Source organism: Vanessa cardui, chromosome 26 (genome assembly GCF_905220365.1).
Source record: "Vanessa cardui chromosome 26, ilVanCard2.1, whole genome shotgun sequence".
Lineage (NCBI taxonomy): Eukaryota > Metazoa > Arthropoda > Insecta > Lepidoptera > Nymphalidae > Vanessa > Vanessa cardui.
The window spans coordinates 7935170-7958386 of NC_061148.1; the positions used below are offsets into that span (position 1 = coordinate 7935170).

A 23217-nucleotide genomic window follows, 5' to 3' on the forward strand; every position below is an offset into this window, starting at 1 on the left:
GAAGCGTGATATAATTTATTAAATAAGAGTACAAACACACAATCAGGACCCGTAGGTATGGTATGAGGTCAACTCGTTTAAGTGCATTAATCGTAAGCGTGTCAACCCGTATGGTGACATACAAACAACAGAAAATCGTTCCCTTTATTTATACTGAATATATATTATAGCTATATATTTATTTGTAAATTATGTCCAATTGCTGTTCTAAGATTACTTCTCTTTTTAAGAAAGGAAGAAGAAAAGAGACAGACTCATTCACCATATGCTGTTTCACGATGTTTTGATGAATTCAAATGAAGCACATAAAAATCATTGATTATTGCTCGGATTTGAACCTTCAACCTTAGGTAAAAATTAACATGTTTGAGACACAACAATCTCGTCTTGGATTGAAAAAAACTAATTTAAAAAAAATCTAACCAAAACGTTCTCATATAAATAAATTTGGCTGTATATGATCAGACCATGATCGATATTTAAAAAAAAAGCATCAACGCTTTTAAATTGCACCAGCACGGACGCACTTCACGCTGTCACGCGTCAGTATTAAAGTTAAATTGTTTGAATAAAAGTGCATCAGATACAAGATGTGAGATTCGAAACGACATCGTGGAAATATGCCTCGCTGGGACACAACGAATAATATTGGACCGATTATATTAACGCTGGTAACATTAATTTTGGGGGCATATTGTGTCTATATTTCTGAACGTAATAATAGTGTGAGATGTTTATGTTATTTTTAAATGATAGTAAAAACTATAGAATAGATTTTGATCATTATTTCAAAACCAAATGTTTAATTTAGTCAAATGCACAGATTGATTTAATATCAGTGATAATAAAATTTCAACCTGTAATAATCGTATTTGTAAAGGAAAGCGAGTTAAAGCCTAGAGCTTTACCAAGCTGGTTTTAATAAATTAATGTGCCAAGAATAAAAACATTACAAAAACTAATAAATCATCTTAGTACATCAATTGAAATTTTTAATAAGTCGTGGATTCAAGTAGTAGTTAATTATACATCCTTATAGACACAATAAACACAAAAAAGAGAGCAGAGCCGCAGGCAAAGCTTGTGTCTCACAATAAGACAAATTAGATGCGTACTTTACTTTAAACAATTGACGTTTTGTTAATAAAATATTAATTTATACAAAATATAACACCATTACATGTTATAGTATATTATAAAAGGATCTAAGCTTATCACAAATTGAAGATTATTTTGTTATTGAAATATTTTATTATTTACAATTATATTCAACCAAAAAACTTTTCAAGTGTCCTCTTCTTTATTATCCGTTGCCATAGTTACATAATTAAAAGTAATTACGTGACTATGGCCAGTTATAACTCATGATTTTAAACTTAATAGTGTATATATTCCATAGTATTAAATAGATACATCAACCAACCATACATACAACCTTACAATTAACTATAAAAATAACAGATTTTGTATTCGTTGATTTTCATTCATTCATTTATACTGAGTTACTTCATTGGTTATTTTTGACTCTACATTCTGACGAGATTAATCTCCTTGATAATGAGTAATTTGGTTTTTATAACGCATTCTTATCATATAAAACCTTTGAAGAACATCCGCGTTTAATTACCTAATACCTTCAACAGATCTTTAAATAATTACCTAGGAAACATTTAAAAAGATAAACGCCTAGGTTTCCTAGCTCGTTTGTTTCGGAATGCAAAACGCAACGGAAATACGTCAATCACAATTGTAAAATAACGCATCAATTTGCAATAAGTATGTACGATTGATTCTGACTGACAATGTCGGTCTTTCATTTAAATATATAAATACGTGTTATATAAGGTTATATTAATTATTTTTATATATCTATACATCCTACTTTTACAAACTTTTCTGAAAATACTTTTTCTGAAAAGGACGCGTCAAATAGAGCGAAGTGGAGGCAAAAGACCGAGAAGGCAGACTTCACAGATGATGCACAGGAGAGAGAGAGAGAAAAGATACCTCCTACGCATTAGGTCGTAATATGATTTTTGGCAACACAAAAGTTACGACTTTATGCACGGTTGATGTTAGTGGATACGTTGTAACTGTAACTTACAATATGTCATTTCGTATTAAATAGTAAAACTATGATATTTTAATTCTAACATGCAACTTGTACTGTGCACCAAAATCACAAACTGTATTTGGAGGCTGAGAAATGAAAAGATGAAAGTTAAAAATCCCCTATGACTTCAGCTAGGTATTACAAAACACGTATATTCAATTATAGGAACAGATATTCTAAATGTATTTGCTACATAATACGTTCAAAGTCTACATCCTAGTTCTGCCTATAAGAGTCTAGATAGCCTTAGTCACGCTGCGCATGACCTAGACTGTGTATGATTGGAATACATAACCTTATCTTCGATCTCTACATGAGTTTGAAGCTCATTGAATTCTTGACAATTCAAAATTGGCGGGAATACTGATATTTTTGCATCGAAAAGAGGTTTTATATCTTTTTTATTTTAATAATTTTTGTACCGACTTAAGATTATAAATTTGCTATGTATCCGACCGTTTAAATGTAGATATTTATTGTTTATTCAAATTATTGATGATTTACAAAAAAAAATGTAGTTCTTTGCTCAAATCTACAGTGTAAAGTAAAATTAATATTCAACAGTGGAAAACTTTATTTGTCTGAACGCTATATTATCATCATATGTTTAATCAAAAATCCTTATAAAAAACTTTGTTACAAAACTCAGTGGATGCAAAAGAATAACATCGTAAACGCCAAAACGGTTAATTTCGAAAATGAGACTTAATGTCTTCACTTTACTTCAAGACGATATATAAGAATAAAAATATATGATATTATTAAAAGCTCTATATCGATGGGGTGTGGTTTTGTAACGGATCGTAAATTGGATTAAGACGTTTCACAAATGCAGCTGGATCGATTCCCGAGAGCAACTTAAGTTCTTAACCCACATGTGACCTAATTATCGGATCATGAAATTTTAAAACACTAATAAATTAAGGTTAAGCTACATTTTGTTATGTAACTAGTTTTAACCGGTTTTTTAATTATAGTTAATGGGTGTAATGTTGGTACTAAATAGAACACAAAATTTGTTTATTTACGATATCACATTACAAGCTTCTAGAATTATCCATACTATTTTATTATATTGTCCATGCATTATATACAAAAACCTTCCTCTCGAATCAGTCTATTAAAAAATACCGCATCAAAATCCGTTGCGTAGTTTTAAAGATCTAAGCATACATGGGGACAGACAGTGATAAGCGACTTTTTTATACTATGTAATGTAGTTACAGACGTCATAATAATTTGATTGAACTGTCATGAACACATTCTATTATAATTACACAGTTGAGTCAACCATGATCGTGGTTAGACGTAAATCCATTTAATTTGATAAAAAAACAATTTTCACGATAGAACTTTATATAGTCAAGTATTTTTTTATCTGGCAACATTATACTTCAATGTCACCCACGTCCGATATACGTAGAAAATGCAGATTAAACCACCCACAGACCATTGCAAATAAAAGCTTTCCACCCCATAAGCACATAATCCATGACCTAGATTGTATGGAAAAATACTACACGTGTAGTGGACACACTTAATTAGAAAAAATATATATTTAAGAATTTTAGAACCTAATTTTCAGGTCTGGCAACATTTTGAATTATATTTTAAATGCATTCTTATTTTCTATTGATAATTTTTTTTTTTTCGATATTTAAATAAATGATATATCGTATTTTTTATATTTAAAGCTTATCTAATTAATGTCTAACATTTTTAATTGAAGATAAAATACGAAAATAGAATACCGTATTCGTTTTTCAAATAGATAATCTGCTTTCCGTATCAAGTGTGACCTAGGCTTAACGTATGATGTCATGTTATTTATAGGACAATAACGGTAATGGCATTGTAGTCGTTTGTTTTCTCTCCTTGTTACAGAGAACTTGCTAATCTATAAACATAGAGATAATTTATATACTTATGGAATAAAAACTTTTTGGTCAAACCTATTTTAAAAGCGATGACAACATTTTAGACTTAACGGTTTTAAATAAATTTGAAAATTGAATTCTTTAATTTTATTAAGAATTCCATTTGATAATAATTTGGTCTCTGTTCCATTTTAATAAGAAAAATTAATGTTATTAGTAATTATAGTATTTTTTTCCTCTATTCGCGTAGTATAATTGTATTTTGCCTCAATAGCGATATCCCTAATAAGATATACTGAATGAAATCACTTCTTATGTTAGGTGTGAGATATTGAAAACTATATATGGTTTTTTGATGCCATGATCTTATAGTTATTATCTCTGATTATAAAACAAAATTTTAGTGGAGCGCACGGAACATTAAAAATGTGAAGCAACAAAGCGGGTACCAATCAAAAGCGAATACAAATTACCGGTAGTGTTTTTTTTAATAAATACGTCAATAATTAATTATTAAATTGATATGCTATAATGTATCAATTAACGTTTCACCTTTGAATTCCTTAATATATCAAATATGAGTAATGTAGATACAAGTCTGTATATATAAGTTTATAGATTGTCTGTTTGTTGATCTTTGAACTTTCAAGTGAATCAGCGTGAAATGTTCTTTATAATCGATCGTATAATTATGTTAAAGCATAATGCGGTACTTAAATCAAATGTTTATTTGTACTTCGCAAAGTAGAGTCATACTTTCCCGTAAAGGCTCTGTAGATTGGCGTGAGATTTTATATTAGTCCTAAGAAATAAAGCTGGAATATCTGTAGTGTGTTACATACTACGAGTTATTTAATAAAAGAAAAATATTTGGTATAAAATATATGTAATTTTTGCTTGTTTAAAAAAAGATTACGTCATAAAGGTATGATTAATGGTGATCCGCCTTTAATCCGTACTAGTTTGAACAAAGCAATTTATTTAGTACGTATTCTATAAGGAATATTTGTTTTTTTTTTTGTAAATTATAAGAAAGGCTATTGGACCATCTTAAACTAAAAACAGACCATGTGCTGTCTACCACCAGATCGATTGATCCTTGATTCTGTAACAACCTCGCTCACCATTCAAAATTCATGGGCATATAAATTGATGTTTAGTAAACATATTTGTGAGTAGGTGGTACCCTAGATGATCTTAAGAATGGCTTGAAACAGAAAAAAAAACACTTTGAAAATCGAATGACGCTGAGCAATTTTCAATGATTCACAAATGTTGCCATATTCAAAAACGCTTTACTTACCAAAAATGTACACAGTATTATTTTAATAGAACAGTTAAAAGAAAATAAATCGTTTAAGGGGCGAAGGTAGCAATAAAATCTATAATTATCTCCGAACAAGGTGGCTATAAAAGCTAAAAGCGAGCCATATGCTTTGGGCGAGGAAAATGTATAGCGATCGTTAATCACGGAATGTCTGATAGATTTGATGTTTTAATAAGACAGGGTACTAAAAATTTTATTAAAAATAATTAATAACCAATAATGTTTGCCATTAATCAATATATATTCTGGAAAATTCATACGTTCTCCGTCGCGGTATTTGAGAGAAATTAATTCACGTTTTAAATTTACAATTAAGAATAGAATTTAAGGCGATGTATAATGTTTTATGCGAAAAATAGTCCGATAGAATTTGTGTGAAATTTATCTTGTTACGATGCAGAGAGAATTGGATTTCAAGGATAAACTTAAGTACTGTATATCCCTGTAATATTGTAGTGATATGCTTAGAACTAGAATAAACAGTTTTTTTTTTCACACAGTTACGTTGACATATAAAGTCCAGAACATTCATTCTCAATATTTATTATCTATGACAAAATATCGGACGAATTCATAATAGTACTTAATTCCCAAAGCAAGACTAACCTAAATGAGAGATTTATTATACTTTCGCGTTTACTGGGTCAGGGTGTGGGAAGAATGATAAAATTATACTAAGCTCACGATACAAATGAATTTTTATTGGGAACTACAATTTATGGTATGACAACATTGACGCTTCTATTTTGGCGCGCAATTTTTACGTCTAACAAAAATTATGGGCACAGCTTCCTACTATTATATCTAGCATTGTTATAACCTTTTTTGGCGTTTTTATCAGAGAATTGTTCTGGAATATCTATTTAATTTAAAAATTAATATAGTCATTTATATACAGCTATTGTTTATGGCTGAATGGTCAAATACCTTTGTCATAAATAGGAAAAAATAAGTTCTTGTCAACATGACAGCTGACAAAAATATGTCATTCCATATTCCATATGACATTGGCATAATAGTCTTTCTCGTTGCCATAACTAAAATGCATTATGTGACTAAACAAATTTTGCATCAAGATTACCTGGACTTATTAAAAATCTTAATATCCCTTTTTAATTTCCGCTGTTTCGTATCTAGATATTTGCAATTTCCTTAAACATCACATTAAAATTATTCACATCAATGTCAGCAATACGCAATCACCATTATTTAAATAAAGCTTAAAGAATACATTTTAAAATTCGAACGTTATTTTTTTTTTTTAAATAACATTAGACCAATGATTCACAGCACATGTACGTAGCTTATCGATCTGTCAGTCTGTTTTATTTGTTTAATACGAAACGTTGAATTTATTGTAATACCAGTAAGTCAGTCAGTTTGAAGTAACGATATTACAAGGATTTCTTGTAACAACACATGGATTTGTATTTGAATAATATCGCGATTAGTATTCGTAATGCAGTTTTTCTTTATATGTGAAATTATATTTACATAGTTCACGTTTCGTTACACGTCAAATTGTAAACAATATGTTTTTGTTTTATTTTTCTTTAAACTATGATAAAGTTTATTTTAGTTGTAGATTATGCTCAATGAAACTATTCATATATCTGTTTGTAATATCATAATGACTGTTTTATACTGCACTGCTGGGCTGAGGCCTCCTCTTCCATTAAGGAGAGGGTTTGAAATATATTCTACCACGCTGTTCCAATGCCGGTTGGTGGAATGCACATGTGGCAGAATTTCTATGAAATTAGATACATAGAGGTTTCCCCACGATGTTTTCCTTCACTGCAAAGCACGAGATGAATTATCAATAGAAATTAAGCACATGAATATTCAGTGGTGCTTGCCTGGGTTTGAACACGCAACCATCGGTTAAAATGGGCCATCTCGGCTCCTTTGTACTAAATAACACTAATATTTGAAGTCTTAACTTGATTGCGGCGTCGCATATTTCATATGAAATATTTTTGAGTTACAAGTACTGTTAGATTATTAAAAAAAACATTGCATTCTTTATTTAAAACACATTACAAATAACATCATATCTTTTAAGTGAGATTATTTTATGTGAATATATGTGAGTGTTGAAACAAAACGCATAGACAGTAATTACTATTATTAAGATGATTAAAATCTTAAACGATCTTACGAGAAACACCCTAATGACTTCATAATCTCACAGCTTTAATAAAACGCGATGTGTTTCTTAACAATCGAGTAAAATCTAACAATTAATCTAAACTCTTGCGCAACCGAAAAGAAGATATGACTTTTGAATCGAAGCGTTAAGCCTTACTGCTTTTTTGTTATATTTATAATTGTTATCAGTATTAAGATGCATTAATTAAAGTCGCTTACCGTTGTCTGTCCCTATATGTATATGATTAAATTTTTAAAATTACACAACGAATTTTGATTCGTTTTTTTAATAGATAGGCTGATTCGAGGAGAAAAAAATGTTTTTTTTATATGTATGTATATAACTACATTGACCATATAATAATGAAACACTCATAATTTTAGAAGTTTCTAATGTGATATCGTAAATAAAGAAATTCTGTATTATATGTATAGTATCAGTGTTGCATCTAATCTATACCTACGTATAGGTAATCAAAGATCGTAATATCCAAATTTATATATTCATATAATGCAAATGAATGTAAAATAAACAAACATAATTATTATATATCAAATGTACATTGAAATAACGTTTCTAAAATAATTGCAATCGTTTCAAAACGTTCAAACTTGAGTTCCTCTCACTAATTACAATATTCGCAAGGTTAAAGGTTTATAGTCATGAGAGTCTTGCTTATCATATTAGAAAATTCCGGGAAAGTAATCATAAAACCCGTGAGTCATCTCAGCATCTCGGTTTAATAAAAATAATCATAACATCCGTTCTCAAAGATATGATGTCATTTGTGTGATGTGTGTTTCATTACTTTCGCGAACGTCTGTAAAGTTTTACGCGCGAAAATTAAATGTTAAAATCGTTTGACATTAAACAAAGTTGCGAGTATAAAATATAATATATATTTTTTTATTATATTTTAAAATGTTTATCTATACATATAATAAAGTTGGAGTTTCTGTTTGTAATAATAAAATAGCCTTTTTGTACTCAATGCATATGTATTTATATACGGTACATTAACCAAAATAACATTTTTTTACAATTTTTGTGTGTCTGTGTTATTGTTCCGGATAATCTCTGGAACGGCTGGACCGATTTTGACGGGACTTTATTTAGGGATTAACTTAGACTACAATTTTTTTTGTTAAATTCAAACGCGTTCAAGGTCGCAGGCACAACTCGCTTAAAATAAACATTGTGTGAAAACTCCTTGGAAAATTATGTTGTAAATTGTAATCGAAGCTGACTTTGCAACCGATGACGGAATCGAATGTATCGGATATAAATAAAACATTATTACATTTTAAAGACTTAGCTGAAACTATAATAATTAACCTAAATTAACGCGTAAATCCGGTACGTTTTCCTAATTTTAACATTTACGATCTTTTTAAACGGTTAACAATGTTTTATGTGGTGTGGAAACTTACCCACGCGTCATGTATTATTAATAATTTATGTTCCGGAAATATACGTAATATATTATTTCAGTACAGATTCTGACTCTCAATCAATATAACTATATGTCGCCCGAGACTTCGCTTGCGTTATAGGGGTAGGGTTGTCATGTATTAGGCAAAAAAGCCTATCTATAACTCCAAGGAAGGACTTTCGTGGAGTTCAATTTTGCTTCATACCAAATTTCATCAAGTTTGGTTAATAGGTTTGGTAGTGACAGTCAGTCAGACAGAGTTAGTAACAGCCTGTACATTTCCCACTGCTGAGATAAGGCCTCCTCTTCCATTACGGAGAGGGTTTGGAACATATTCCACAACGCTGTGCCAATGCGGGTTGGTGAAATGCACATGTGGCAGAATTTCGATGAAATTAGACACATGCATTCCTCACGATGTTTTCCTTCACCTCCGAGCACGAGATTAATTATAAACACAAATTAAGCATATATATATATATATATATAGCGGTGGATCTTGCCTGGATTTGAAACCGCAATCATCGGTTAAGATGCACGAGTTCTAACCACTGGGCCATCTCAGCTTAGTCGGACAGACAGAGTTACATTCACATTTATAATATTAGTATAGGTTAAATAATATACATAGTATAGTACTTAACACCAAGGGTATATTGAGGCGTTGAGCGTTTGAAGAAAACAAGCGTTCAGAAATAATAAATAATTTAAAAATATTGCAATATTTTTAAGACAGACAATGTATTGTATCGCATTGTTAATGCAACATATAAACATACTTCACGGGAATCTGTGTCAAGATCATAGCTATCGTTTATTTGTATAATATTGGTTTAGAGAGGATATCGAACAAACGTGCGGTTAAACCATTGATTCCACCTGTTTTGTTATTCTTATTTATGGTACAAGTTCATAAGATTAACTATTTAAATTCTATACGAAAATGACTACATATTGTATTTTCTATAAGCCTGTGATTGACGAAATACGTCAATAATCATTATAGAATTAATTCAGGTTTAATAAATGACTAGGCTAGTGTAATTGTTATATTAGTAATATTTCTTACACCTCAAAAGTCAATCGTAGCGTTCTATTCTCTATGAGAAAGAGTTTTAGCTTATGAATTCATTGATTTAATTGGTATTTATGACTAATTATGATCAGAATCATGATTAGTTGATGAAACGGAAAATATAGATAAATATTATGACCACAATAAAGAAACTATGTTTCTTGAAACCAACAGATTGTATGTCATATATTTGTAGGTAAAAACACGTAATTTGATGACTAATAAACCTTGTTTTTTAATTATAAATAAACGGTTCCTAGCACACATTAGTAACTAAGTAAACCGCATTTTTTTCAATGTTAAACTATGCGTGTTGAATTATAATAGTGTTCCTTATTTAAAAAATCGATACCATCAGCAAAACAAATTATAAAAAATATTTTAGAAGTAACAATCGTGTTCCTTATTTAAACAATCGATACCGTCAGCAAAACTAATAATAAAAAAATATTTTATCTGTACTTTAAAAATCCTGAGACTTACACCACGCGGAAACTTAAAATAAACATTTGAAAAACATTCAATGCTATCAAAACACCGCTCCTTATACCGCTTAGGTATACAAATCATATAATTTTCATTGCTAACGGTAGAGATGAGTAATATGAATAATATAATAAGCAATTTCGATTGGTACATATGACTTCATCAAAGCCTTTTCGCGTGGAAATGTCAGAGTAATGAGCGTGGCTGGACCATTTGTCTATCTAAATTAGAACGCAAGTATATCCAGGTGTCTTGTATAGTTTTATATCTCACTAAGTGAGATTCCACATCTTTGTCAATATTTTCAACGTACTGGACGTCAATGATTTTAAAAGCCTGAATTTCAAGTGATTTTGGGTTTCAAATCAGTTCTACTTTTTGTTATTAAAGATGAAATATCGATTTTGTAATCAACAATATTATCACTAGTTATCGCCCGCAGCTTTGCACGCGTTTTAGGTTATTTGTTGTCGTATGTTCGAAAACCACCACCACTATATATGTGTGCTTAATTTTTGTTTATAATTCATCTCGTGCTCGGCGGTGAAGGAAAACATCCTGAAGAAACCTGCATGTATCTAATTTCATCGAAATTCTGCCACAAGTGCATTCCACCAACTCCTTAATGGATGAGGAGGGTTTAGTCTACTATTATTATATTTACTATTGACAATAAATGATTACATCCTTCTTTAGAACAATTGGAATATTTTTATATTACTGATTTATATAAAGGTATAAAATACGGTTAAATTTAGATTCAATCACTAACCAGTAGTTACGAATGTTCATCTAAAATTGCTATAAGTACGTTTAAAAGCACTCGAATTTAAAAATAAAACGAGTTCAATAACACGCCTGTAATGTTTGAAGCGGACTTCCTTTTCGGTTATCGATGAAACAAAATAACTTTACAAGAACATATACATATATAATCTAACAAGAAAAAGCCCATTGCTATATATTACTCTAACTATATAGTCAATATAAGATAACATCACATACGTTACTCAGATTCCAATTTAAGTAGCTAAAGCACTTGTGTTATGGATAATCAGAAGTAACTTCACAACAAACACCCAGACCCAAGACAACATAGTAACAACATAGTAACGTAAGGTACTTTTTCGACATTGACTCGTCTGGGAATCGAACCCGGGACCTCGGAGTGGCTCATGATGTAAACCGGCGTCCTTACTACTCGACTACGGAGGTCGTGAACACGTACCTTACCTTTAAATATAGTCGCTATATATTATGTTTTATGTTAATATTATGTTATTAAGTGATGGTCATTTTTTTTAATAATTCTAAATTTAAAAGCATCTAAAGATTCATATCTAGACAGAAAATATTCATTAAAAAGGGTCTCCGGTTCTCAAAGTTCTTGACACTGCGTTTTGTAAGTCCAAGTATTAAATAAAGTATATTTCAAGACATAGTCAAAGAGCCTTCGCAATAGTTCCCAAGGGAACAGTCAAAGAGCTTTATTCAATCCATGTGATCACAATCGTCGGCTCATTAGCTCTTTAGATAATAAACTATAGTCTATGATCTTCGTTAATTGATGTCATTAATGTGAAAAGAAGACGTATTAGCTGATAATACTCTTTTATTTAAAACATTAAACAAAGCAATGAAAAATGTACAGTCGGGGTAAGAAAAGGTTCGTCACCTTAAGATCTATATTCGTGTGCTCAGTATGACCGTCAATCTGCTTAACCGATCGAGAATGACGTATTGCATCGCAATGATTTGATGTTTAGATTCAAAAGGTACTAAGAGTTTAAGACTTGATAAAGGAATTAATTTGAAAACTGACGAAGGTTTTCTTACTCTGACTGTACATTCAGAATAAGGTTTTCTTTTCTTTGTTAATTTAACAATTCTCTATGGATTTATTGTTTGTCTGTCTATGCTATTGTCTGTCGCTATGTATGTAGAAATTTTATATGTATGTATTTATTTCGAGAGATGGAAAGTTCTGGAAAACTTTTTGACTTTTCAACCCATGATGTTGTGAACCAGATCTTCCTTGTAGGTTGGTTAATATCTGGTGGTGGTGATCACTTACCATCATATTATCTATTGTACCATTTAGCCAACTATATCGATTAAGAAAACATCAAGTTATTTCTTAGCCAGTCTGCCTTCCTTGAACAAAAAAGACAAAAATGATCTTGAAGAATATTTCTTAGGAAGGATTCTCTTGACTTTTTAATAAGTAAATGAAAATATAAACTTTAGGATAAGTTGAAAATTTCAGTATTTATTAAATATATATATTGATCTGACCGTCTGTGCGTTCCAATAATAACCAATAAGAAATATTTGACCAGCTGCATCTGTGAGTCATCTAAAAATATAAATATAGTCAAAGGGTGGACTTTTGGCCGGTTTTAAGAAATTTAGACTCTATTCCTCTAAAAATAAGCTCGATATTTGAATAAACGTTGTAACTATGCATTTCAAATATTTCTTTCGTTAACTATGACCTTATTTCTTAATCGTTTGAACAAGAATTCGTTTCCTTACAAAATAAATTAAAATTATTAATAAAATAAAACTACAATATTAATTTCGATACTCATAACGAAGCTTTCATGCGCTTAAACTAATTGTTTTACTTCTGTTTCTAGTCAAATAGATAAAGATAAATAAAAGGTAAATATATTATTTGAAATCCGTTTTGACAGAAATGAAATTGTTCAAATGAATTTGTAATACAGGCATTACGAGCCCCGCTTGATATACAGCCTTTAAATACAGTCGTGATTACTTAAAGTTCTTCAAGGTAAAAAGTTATTCAAAAAAACGGTCTTACGATACAATTTTAAAGGATATATATTTGCTTCTGCTAGTTTATAGGTACAGGACCTCTTTGATGTAAACAATAGTAAGTACTTTACTTTTACTTTAATAGTAAGTAATAATAGTAACAGCCTGTAAATTTCCCACTGCTGGAATAAGGCCTCCTCTTCCATTAAGGAGAGGGTTTGGAACATATTCCACCACGCTGTTCTAATGCGGGTTGGTGGAATGCTCATGAGGCAGAATTTCAATGAAATTAGACACGTGCAGGTTTCCTCACGATGTTTTCCGTCACCGCCGAGCTCGAGACGAATTATAAATTAAGCTCATATATATAGTGGTGCTTGCCGGGGCTTGAACCTCATCATCGATTAAGATGCACGCGTTCTAACCACTGGGCCATCTCAGCTTAATGTAAACAAATAAAACTTTATCATTATTAAAATATAAACGAATATATAAGTAAATTTCCTTTCGTGCTTAAGTGTGCTTAGACGAAGCACCGTGGGATCGATTAACTTAATGCACTAATAAATTAAGCATTTTAAATACACTAGACGACCTACATGCGTCCTAGTCTAATTGGATCAAGGGTATGGTCTTAATCTGGCTAATTAAAGCGACCGTTTTATTCAGTACCACTGTGCCTACATGACATGACATGACTGGTCGTGTCAACAAGGGATCTTTGGGGAACTTTTTCACGAGTACTTTTGCTCTGTGTTCAATACTGCGTACTGTTGTTTAGCGTTAGAAATTAATTTAAACTTTGTATTGTAACATAGCGTTCGTCATTTTGGTTACGTTCCTACCACAGGTTTGGAATCGAAAACCTTTAGGATCTAGCGAGAAGAACCGGAAGAAACTTAATAGTTACTCTTTTTCAAAAAACAACGCCGAGTTAAATACCATACACCAGTTAATCAACCCCCATCGATTTTTAATTTTTTTTTGACATCATCCTGCTGATTTATATGAGTCATACCTATATGAAATATTTCAAACCATTCTTTGCTTCAATTCGATCCATTCATTCGTGAAACTCATCAGGAATTTATGATTAAGTTGGGCAAAGACAAAAACCACAGTTAATATATTACATGAAAAAGCAAATATGTCAAACTGACGTAATGTGTTTCTAATTGCTTTTATGTAATTAGTATTAACCTAAGCACAATGGAGGTCTAGCCAGATAATCGAGTATAGAATGACCTATTATATTTATATATATGTTTAGATGTTGTCTGTCCGTTGATTAGAATTAATTGATACGACCCGCTTCGCCGGTTAGCTTACTTCCTTATACAAGTTACATTGAACTAAATTACGTGGCGATGTACTTTTTCATTACACTAAGCACATTTTGATTATGCTTTAAAGCTGAATTTTTAATGTTAATTAATTCAACATTAATTTAATAGAAAATTATTTTTTAAGTTCTTTGAATCATTTTTTTTTTTAATGTATAGGTTGGCGGACGAGCACATAGGCCACCTGATAGTAAGTGGTCACCATCACCCATAGACAATGACGCTGTAAGAAATATTAACTATTCCTTACATCGTCAATGTGCCACCAACCTTGGGAATTTCTTAATTTAATTTGAGAACATTCTTAAAATGTGTAACGCTTAGTAACAGATTTTACGAATATCTAATAATGTCTAATATAATATATCTAATATGTCAAATTCTGCTCAAGATTTATTTACTGGGTAGTAGAGCTTTGTGCAAGCCCGTCTAGGTAGGTAACATCCACTCAACATAACTCTACCGTGAATGAGCAATTCTCAGTATATTTGACAAGCAAATGACATAAGGGATTTAAATATGTTAGTTGCCAATGTTGGTGCATTGGCGATTTAAATAAAATACACATATTTCTTTCAGTGCCAATTTCTATAGACGATACTCTATATTTACCAACAACTGTCATTGGTGGCCAATCTGCCAATACGCCAACAGATATATAGAAGAATTGTCGAAATTTGAATTTGGAAATTACATAAATTAATTTTTCATTAATTTTAAAGATGAATTTCTTTCGTGTTCTATATTTAAAAGTTTATTATATCTTATTAAATATTAAATATTTGCAAGATCATACTTGTATAAAGTGTTTTGATTGGTTGAATTATTTCGTACCGGTTATAACTGGTTTTTTCAAACTTCTAAAACCTCATATATAGATATCCATGTAACATTACACTATGTAATAATCTTTAATGTATATTTTCAAGGTGATTAATTATAGCTAATTATCTCGACTATATGTATATAATTTTATTATTATCTTACTAGGCCTTGATGACCTAACAACAATTATAATTAAGTAGGCACTTAATAACTGTAAGCAATTAATAATAATTTCTATCGACTATTTATACAGATAATTATCAAACAAAAATCAAATATACTTATATGAGAAGTCCAATTAACAGGTTATAAATGCAATTCTATATTTAAATTTGCTTTTTTTAACGGCATAATAAATTTATACCCTGTATATTAAAACATCAAACTCTCTTAAAAAAAAAACAAAAGAAATTTAAATTCACTACTTCAATTATTTGTCAAATGTATATTTAGCTTATAACTTTTTTTTTATTAGACAACATAACATACATTACTCTGATCCCAATGTAAGTAGGTAAAGCACTTGTGTTACGGAAAATCAGAAGTAACTATCACAAACAGTCAGACCCAAGACAACACAGAAAACTACTGATAATCTACATCGACTCTGCACCTCGAACCCTGGACCTCGGAGTACCCATGATTCCGGTGTACACACCACTCGACCACGATGCTTGAATAACTATAACTTGATGTCATTTAAATAAATTGTTCTCAAATACATTGGATCACTTAAGTTCAAATGCGAAAGAAGTCACCTCAAAGCATAAGTATTATTCATGAGTTAGCTCATAGCATATAAATCATTTGATATTATGGACGAGGAAAGACTGCGTGTCGGTTTGTCTGTCACACCGTGCATACTGATCGAGTTGAATAGCTTCGAGCTGGAACAAATGATGCACTCTCTCTGACTTTTTATGTGTGATGTAATTTATTTATCTGAGAGTATTAGTACTATAATGTAAAAATATTAACTATTCCTTACATCGTCAATGTGCCACCAATCTTGGGAACTAAGATGCTATGTCCTTTGTGCCTGTAGTTACACTGGCTCACTCACCCTTCAGACGGGAACACAACAATACTGAGTACTGTTATTTGGCGGTAGAATAACTGATGAGAGGGTGGTACCTACCCAGACGGGCTTGCACAAAGCCCTACCACCAAGAAATCTATATCTATATCTTTACATATATATACCAGCTATTTAGCCAGCCAGGGTTTGTTTTTCATGTGTTAGCAAAAAAGGCCTATGTTCTTCCATGGAGTTCAAATATGCTTCATATGAAATTTCATCAAATTCAGTACAGCGGTTTGATAGTGAAAGAGCGACAGACAAACAGAGTTAGTTTCACATTTATAATATAATATTAGAATATAGAAGTATAGATTACTCTGTACAGGTACTGATTAATTATCATCAGAAAAAAATCATCTAACTGAAGTCAGAACTTCTAGCGTTATAAGCTTAACGATACAATCAAAACAAATTCACACCTAATACCATTAAAAAACTATTATCGAACGAAATACACCATCAATAAAGCATACATAATATTTGTAAACAGAACCTTTGGAGGTATTCAAAGCTGAACTATAAAAGGTAAAACTAAACATATTGTATCAACATCCAATCGAGGAACAGTTTTAGAATTATTACCGGCTTGAAAGACAAGCGGACATGCTGGTCTTAGCGTTTGGTGCAAGTGTGGAAATTTTAATTTCATAATCATATTTTATGTGGCATAAAATATTAATTGAAATTGTCTTATAATTTAAAAAAATTATAAAATGAAAGAAATTCTAAGCTACTCCTTATTAAATAAACTATCTGCTAGTGAAACTCCCGTCAAAATCAAACAGACAGACCAAAATTGAAAAACACGTTATTTTTGTATATATGTATACCATGTATGGTTGGTTACTTTAATATTAGAGACATATATTCCACACACCACCACATTAAAAGGCTGTACATGTCGTTAGGCTGTGGATGTCGTATTAAATAAGATGTAACTTATATACACATCAATGCTGTACTTATTTAATTATCTTTTACATACAATATTAACGTGCTATTAAGCTAAGGAATAGTCGTATTAAGTAAGTAAGGTTATAACTTGAACCAATCGCTTGCAAGCCTGAGGTATTTGCTTAAGCATTACAGAAGTGCTATTATATCAGGCACTCTTTATGGTAGTGCCTTCTACCTCAATGTCCTTATAAAGATATGTACAATAGCAACGGAATTAAGCAGTTGTAAATTAGAATTGTAAACAGATTAATAAAGATACAGAGGCATACAAGTGCCTTTAAGTTAAACAAATCGTTGGATGTTCGATGTTATTTCTACATTATATAAATTTTGTATTGTTGTTCTGTTTTCAGAAATCGAATATGTTCTTAATTCAAATATATTCTTGTAACCGTTTTATGTCGTTATTTTATATGCAGACTAGTTGTTGCCATATTTATGTTAGGTAAAAAAGTTCGCCAATGTGCGTTCTTGGGGTTCAAGTTTGCTTCACATTGAATTTCATCAAATTCGGTTCATTGGCATTTTCCTGAAAGAACGACAGACAGACACACAGAGTTACTTTCGCATTTATAATATTAGTATAGATGAGAAAGCTTGTTGGTAATGTAAATGTTATTGTATGGATCGGTGAGAAACTTAACAATTATTCGGTCAGAAGAAACATATTACAATATTTTATTATCTATATTGAAACTCAAACTCAAAATTAAATTACTTTTTTCAATATAAAAGCATTACACTCACTTATTGATGGTCAAATGAAACACTACCACCGGTTCGGAAAAGAAAACACCCTGACCTGAGAAGAACCGGCGAAAGAAACTCAGCGGGTCTTGTTTTGTCTAGGAAGTAGGTGCATATTAAATGTCATAATTCGATGACCTCCGTGGTCGAGTAGTGTGTGCCAATCCGAAGTCTCGGGTTCGATTCCCGGCCGAGCCGATGTAGATTATTATTAGTTTTATATTTTCTTTTGGGTCTGGGTATTTGTGGTACCGCCGTTACTTCTGATTTTCAATAACATAAGTGCTTTCGCTACTTACATTGGGATCAAAGTAATGTATGTGATGTTGTCTCATATTTATTTATTATAATTTAATATTAATAATATAATTTCTATTACAGAAGCCCGACACTCGAGGGATCGTCGTGAAGTCGACGACGTCCACTACGAGGACGTGCTGGCTGATGAGGCGACTGATGATGAAGCACAAAACGACGCCGAAGGTACTTTAGCCCTTAATAAATCTAACAACCAATAAATACTTTTTACTTGGTGGTAGGGCTTTTTGCCTGGGTAGTTTTTTTTATGGTATAGGTTAGCGGACGAGCATATGGGCCACCTAATGGTAAGTGGTCACCATCACCCATAGACAATGAAGCTGTAAGAAATATTAACTATTCCTTACATCGTCAATGTGCCACCAATCTTGGGAACTAAGATGCTATGTCCCTTGTGCCTGTAGCTACACTAGCTCAGTCACCTTTCAAACCGGAACACAACAATACTGAGTACTGTTATTTGGGGGTAGAATAACTGATGAGTGTGTGGTTCCTACCCAGACGAGCTTGCACAAAGCTCTACCACCAGGCACCACCCACTCGTCAGATATTCTATACCCAGCAACAGTCTCCAAAATTTTTGTGTTCCGATTTGAAGGACGATAACTAGTATATCTTAGTTCCTAAGGTTTGTCACCCATTGGCGATGTATGGAATGGTTAAAATTCCTTACAGTGTTATTGTCTATAAGCGCATCTTAGTTACCATCTGAAACCTATCGAATCTAAATTTCTATCTCTCTTCTACGTGTTATGTTTGGAACGGCTATAAATTGTTCTCGAAATATTTATCATGTTCTAAAAATCTGATTTCTGCATCATCCTCACATCGCTTCTTAATCATCCTGTATATTACTGGAACTTATCTTTTTACGATAAAAAACTCATCTAATTACTACATTGCACACATACGTACCAACACACACACAAACACAGCTTGCGGGCTCCGCACGTAGAAACATTAAATTTATTTTAAAAGACTAAATTAAAGCGATCACAGCGCTGAATTATCGATAAACTTAACTTTATAAATTTATTGCTAATTGCTTCTTGGAATCATCTTCTCGAACCGGTTGTACCCATGGAAGTACCATGAGAACGGAACAAACTTTAATGAACAAGATGCCGATGGAAATTATACGCAGTATATTGACCAAAATACAAAAAACACAAATATTTTTGCCACCCGTATTAACTTTCTCAGTTCCAATGTCAAAAGGTCATAAGTACCATAACGTAGAAGATTTGTCGATAGAATTGCGCACAATGACTATTGTGTTGTTAAATTTCTTCCTAAATATATCAGATACTGTTTTTATCGCGTTTTAGAGGATAAGATATCATGTGTTAGACAAAATAAAATTTTAACAAAAAGAAAAACCGACTTCAAACAAAACACTATCTTAAAACAAATGAATATGCACTAAAAAGTAATAAAAATAATTGCGTATTCATCATATGTTTAGAGTCCTCCTAACTAAAATGAAATGAAAAATATTAGACTACTTAAAAGTCGATTTATGATTATATAATGCAGTTATAATTATTGCTATAGTTAAAGTCGGTGTCAGCCAAGAAAACCCTATGATATATCTATCAAAAAACAACACGAGAATACTTTAACAAATATGTTTTTTACAAATTACCTTTTATACGATAATATACTGAATCAATCAAGGGGCTCGTATCGCTTCTTTCTTTTGATTGTTGGGGCAAGGGCACCGTGGCTGACACCGGCTCCAAATATAACAATAACTATCACTACGTTATATAATCGTAAATCGACTTTTAAGTAGTCTAATATTTATCATTTCATTTTACTTAGGAGGTCTCTAAACATATGATGAATACGCAATTATTTTTATTACTTTTTAGTGCATATTCCTTTGTTTTAAGATAGTGTTTTGTTTGAAGTCGGTTTTTCTTTTTGTTAAAATTTTATTTATTTATGGTATAGGTTCGCGGACGAGCATATGGACCAGGTGGCCCACTTACCATCAGGTGATGGTAAGTGGTCACCATCACCCATAGACAATGACGCTGTAAATAAATAAAATTTTAACAAAAAGAAAAACCGACTTCAAACAAAACACTATCTTAAAACAAATGAATATGCACTAAAAAGTAATAAAAATAATTGCGTATTCAACATATTTTTTAGAGTCTTCCTAAGTTAAATGAAATGAAAAAAATTAGACTACTTAAAAGTCGATTAACGATTATATCATGTAGTTATAGTTATTGGTATATTTGGAGTCGGTGTCAGCCAATAAAATTTTCAAACTCGGTCCACCCAGTGAAAAGTTATGAGGTAACAAACATAAAAAAAAAAAAATAAATAAATAAATACAGACGAATTGATAACCTCCTCCTTTTGGATGTCGGTTGATAAGTAACCTATCCTTCCTTGAACTTCACATTTGATTAATATCAAATTTTTTCAAATTCGGTTCAGTGGATTGGTAGTGAAAGAGCAACAGACAGACAGACAGACAGACAGAGTTACTTTCACATTTATAATATACATATATATTAGTATAGATATGATATAATTAGATGATATTAAATTACATTCGTTATTTTTATTATTAGTTTTGACGCTAGTGTTTTAGGTCCACATTTTAACTGGTCACATACATATAAAGTATACACATATCGTGAGATAATATATCATCTGATCCGATACTTGTTTATCTACTAGGACAAATTGGATTGACTGATAGTAGTGGAATAATAAAGGGCTGTTGATTTATTCTTCTTATATAATTCCAGGAAATGACGCTGATGAAGAAGAAGAAACAGATGCTATCATATTGACGCAACCGACCAATTACAACGCTACACTCGGGAAAGATATAAGATTGGAGTGTAAAGTTTCACCAGCAGGTACGTTTTATACAGAATCAATTACAGTGTATTTTTTTTGTATTTAAATGTGTTAAGAAATAGAGTAACATTGCTTTGTTGGCGAGCGTTAATAACTGCACCACAGTTTAACATTATCGAAATTATTATCATTCACATCTTGTTAATGATACAACATGACGCTTGAATAAATTATTATTATTTATTAATAGTCATTATATCATGCTGAGCTGAGATGGCCCAGTGGTTAGAACGCGTGCATCTTAATCGATGATTTCGGGTTCAAACCCAAGCAAGCACCACTATATATTTCATTTCGTGCTCGGCGGTGTAGGAAAACATCGTGAGGAAACTTGCATGTGTCTAATTTCATCGAAATTCTGTCACATGTGCATTCCACCAACAGACATTGGAACAGCGTGTTGGAATATGTTCCAAGCCCTCTCCTTAATGGAAGAGGAGGCCTTAGCCCAGCAGTGGGTAGTTACAGGCTGTTACTTTACCTTAATTTATTATATCATATTAATCATATGAAAAGTAACAATCATCATAAATCACATCTAATAATAAATTGATTTACGTACGTAAGTGGACACGCTGTCTGTCACTTCGTTACCGTTAGGCGGAAGTTGTTTTGGCGCCACCGGAACGACGCCATCTTGTGACGCAACACAATTTATAACACAAGTGCGAGACTATATTTATGACAGTCATGACGTGTATCAATTATAATTAAAATGTTTAGCGAGTATGTAAAACAAGCATTAAAATTTAATTGCCTAACCTAACCTAACACTTTTATTAGATGTCAACTTGTTTTTATCAAGTACGTAGTTGTTAGTCGAGAATTGTGGTTTCAAACTTGGCCAATTACTTTATATATACTGAATTTTCATGTGTTTAATCATTGTTTATTTTATTTATTTTGGCTTTTATTTGTGTCCAGAGGGCACAGATTATTTCGCTAATGTCACGTGCGCTGGCGAAGATAGAATGGAGATTGAATCTTTGTTTATACCTAAGTGTTAGGTTCCTGTCAAATTTATATCCACAAACCCGCATTTAAATTTTCACACTCTCAAACGTAGTATCAGTTAAGGGTTGCTCCTTACTCAAACGCAAACTCCTTAATTCTATATAGAAGCATTACACTTACCATCAATAAGGTCAAATTAAGAGCTACCACTAATTACTTTTATGATTCTAGTCAATTATTTAAATTTATTCAATTAAGTATATTTTAAGTTTATTCTTAACTAGCAATCCGCTGCGCCTTCGTACGTGGGCAATGCTGATAGCCTGATACTATATGCAGAATGTCTTACAACGTTCACTTTTTCAGTTGCTAACGAATTACATTAGAAACTTCTAAAATGATCAGTGTCTTATTACTATATTGTCAATTTATTAAATACTAAAATCTTTAAAAATCTTTAAAGATCAAAGCATACACAGGGACAGACAGCGGTAAGCGACTTTGTTTTTATACTATGTAATGATAATATATTTTGTTTGTTTCAGATGGTGTCGTTGTTCAATGGACGAGAAATGACGGCAAGTTCTTCATTGGAACGCAAAAGTCAATCGATCAAAACCTCACTTCTTACGGAATTGAGAATAGGTTTTCGATGTGAGTTACCATAATATTTATATTCCTTGATTGGATTCGTTGGTCTAGATAAAGTCGTAGGACCCGTGATAGGTTCAAGAAAGGGTTAAGGTCTAAATCTAAGTCTTTTAAAAGATATTGGGTTTTCCTATAGAGATATTCTCAGAAACCCGGAATCATGAGGTAGGCAGTGCTAACAAAGAAAGCACATTAATTTTGGTCCTGGACCAGAT

At 31.6% G+C, this 23217-nt stretch overlaps 1 protein-coding gene across 2 annotated transcripts in view; it reads left to right on the forward strand.

Moving 5' to 3' along the window:
• The window catches only part of LOC124540719 (limbic system-associated membrane protein-like), a 167106-nt gene that overhangs the window by 136706 nt on the left and 7183 nt on the right, over positions 1-23217 (forward strand). For both annotated transcript variants that reach the window (XM_047118401.1, XM_047118402.1), the window contains exons 3-5: positions 18575-18676; positions 21283-21396; positions 22897-23005. In XM_047118401.1, coding sequence (XP_046974357.1) covers positions 18575-18676; positions 21283-21396; positions 22897-23005 — 325 coding nt within the window. The remainder of the gene's footprint in view (positions 1-18574; positions 18677-21282; positions 21397-22896; positions 23006-23217) is intronic.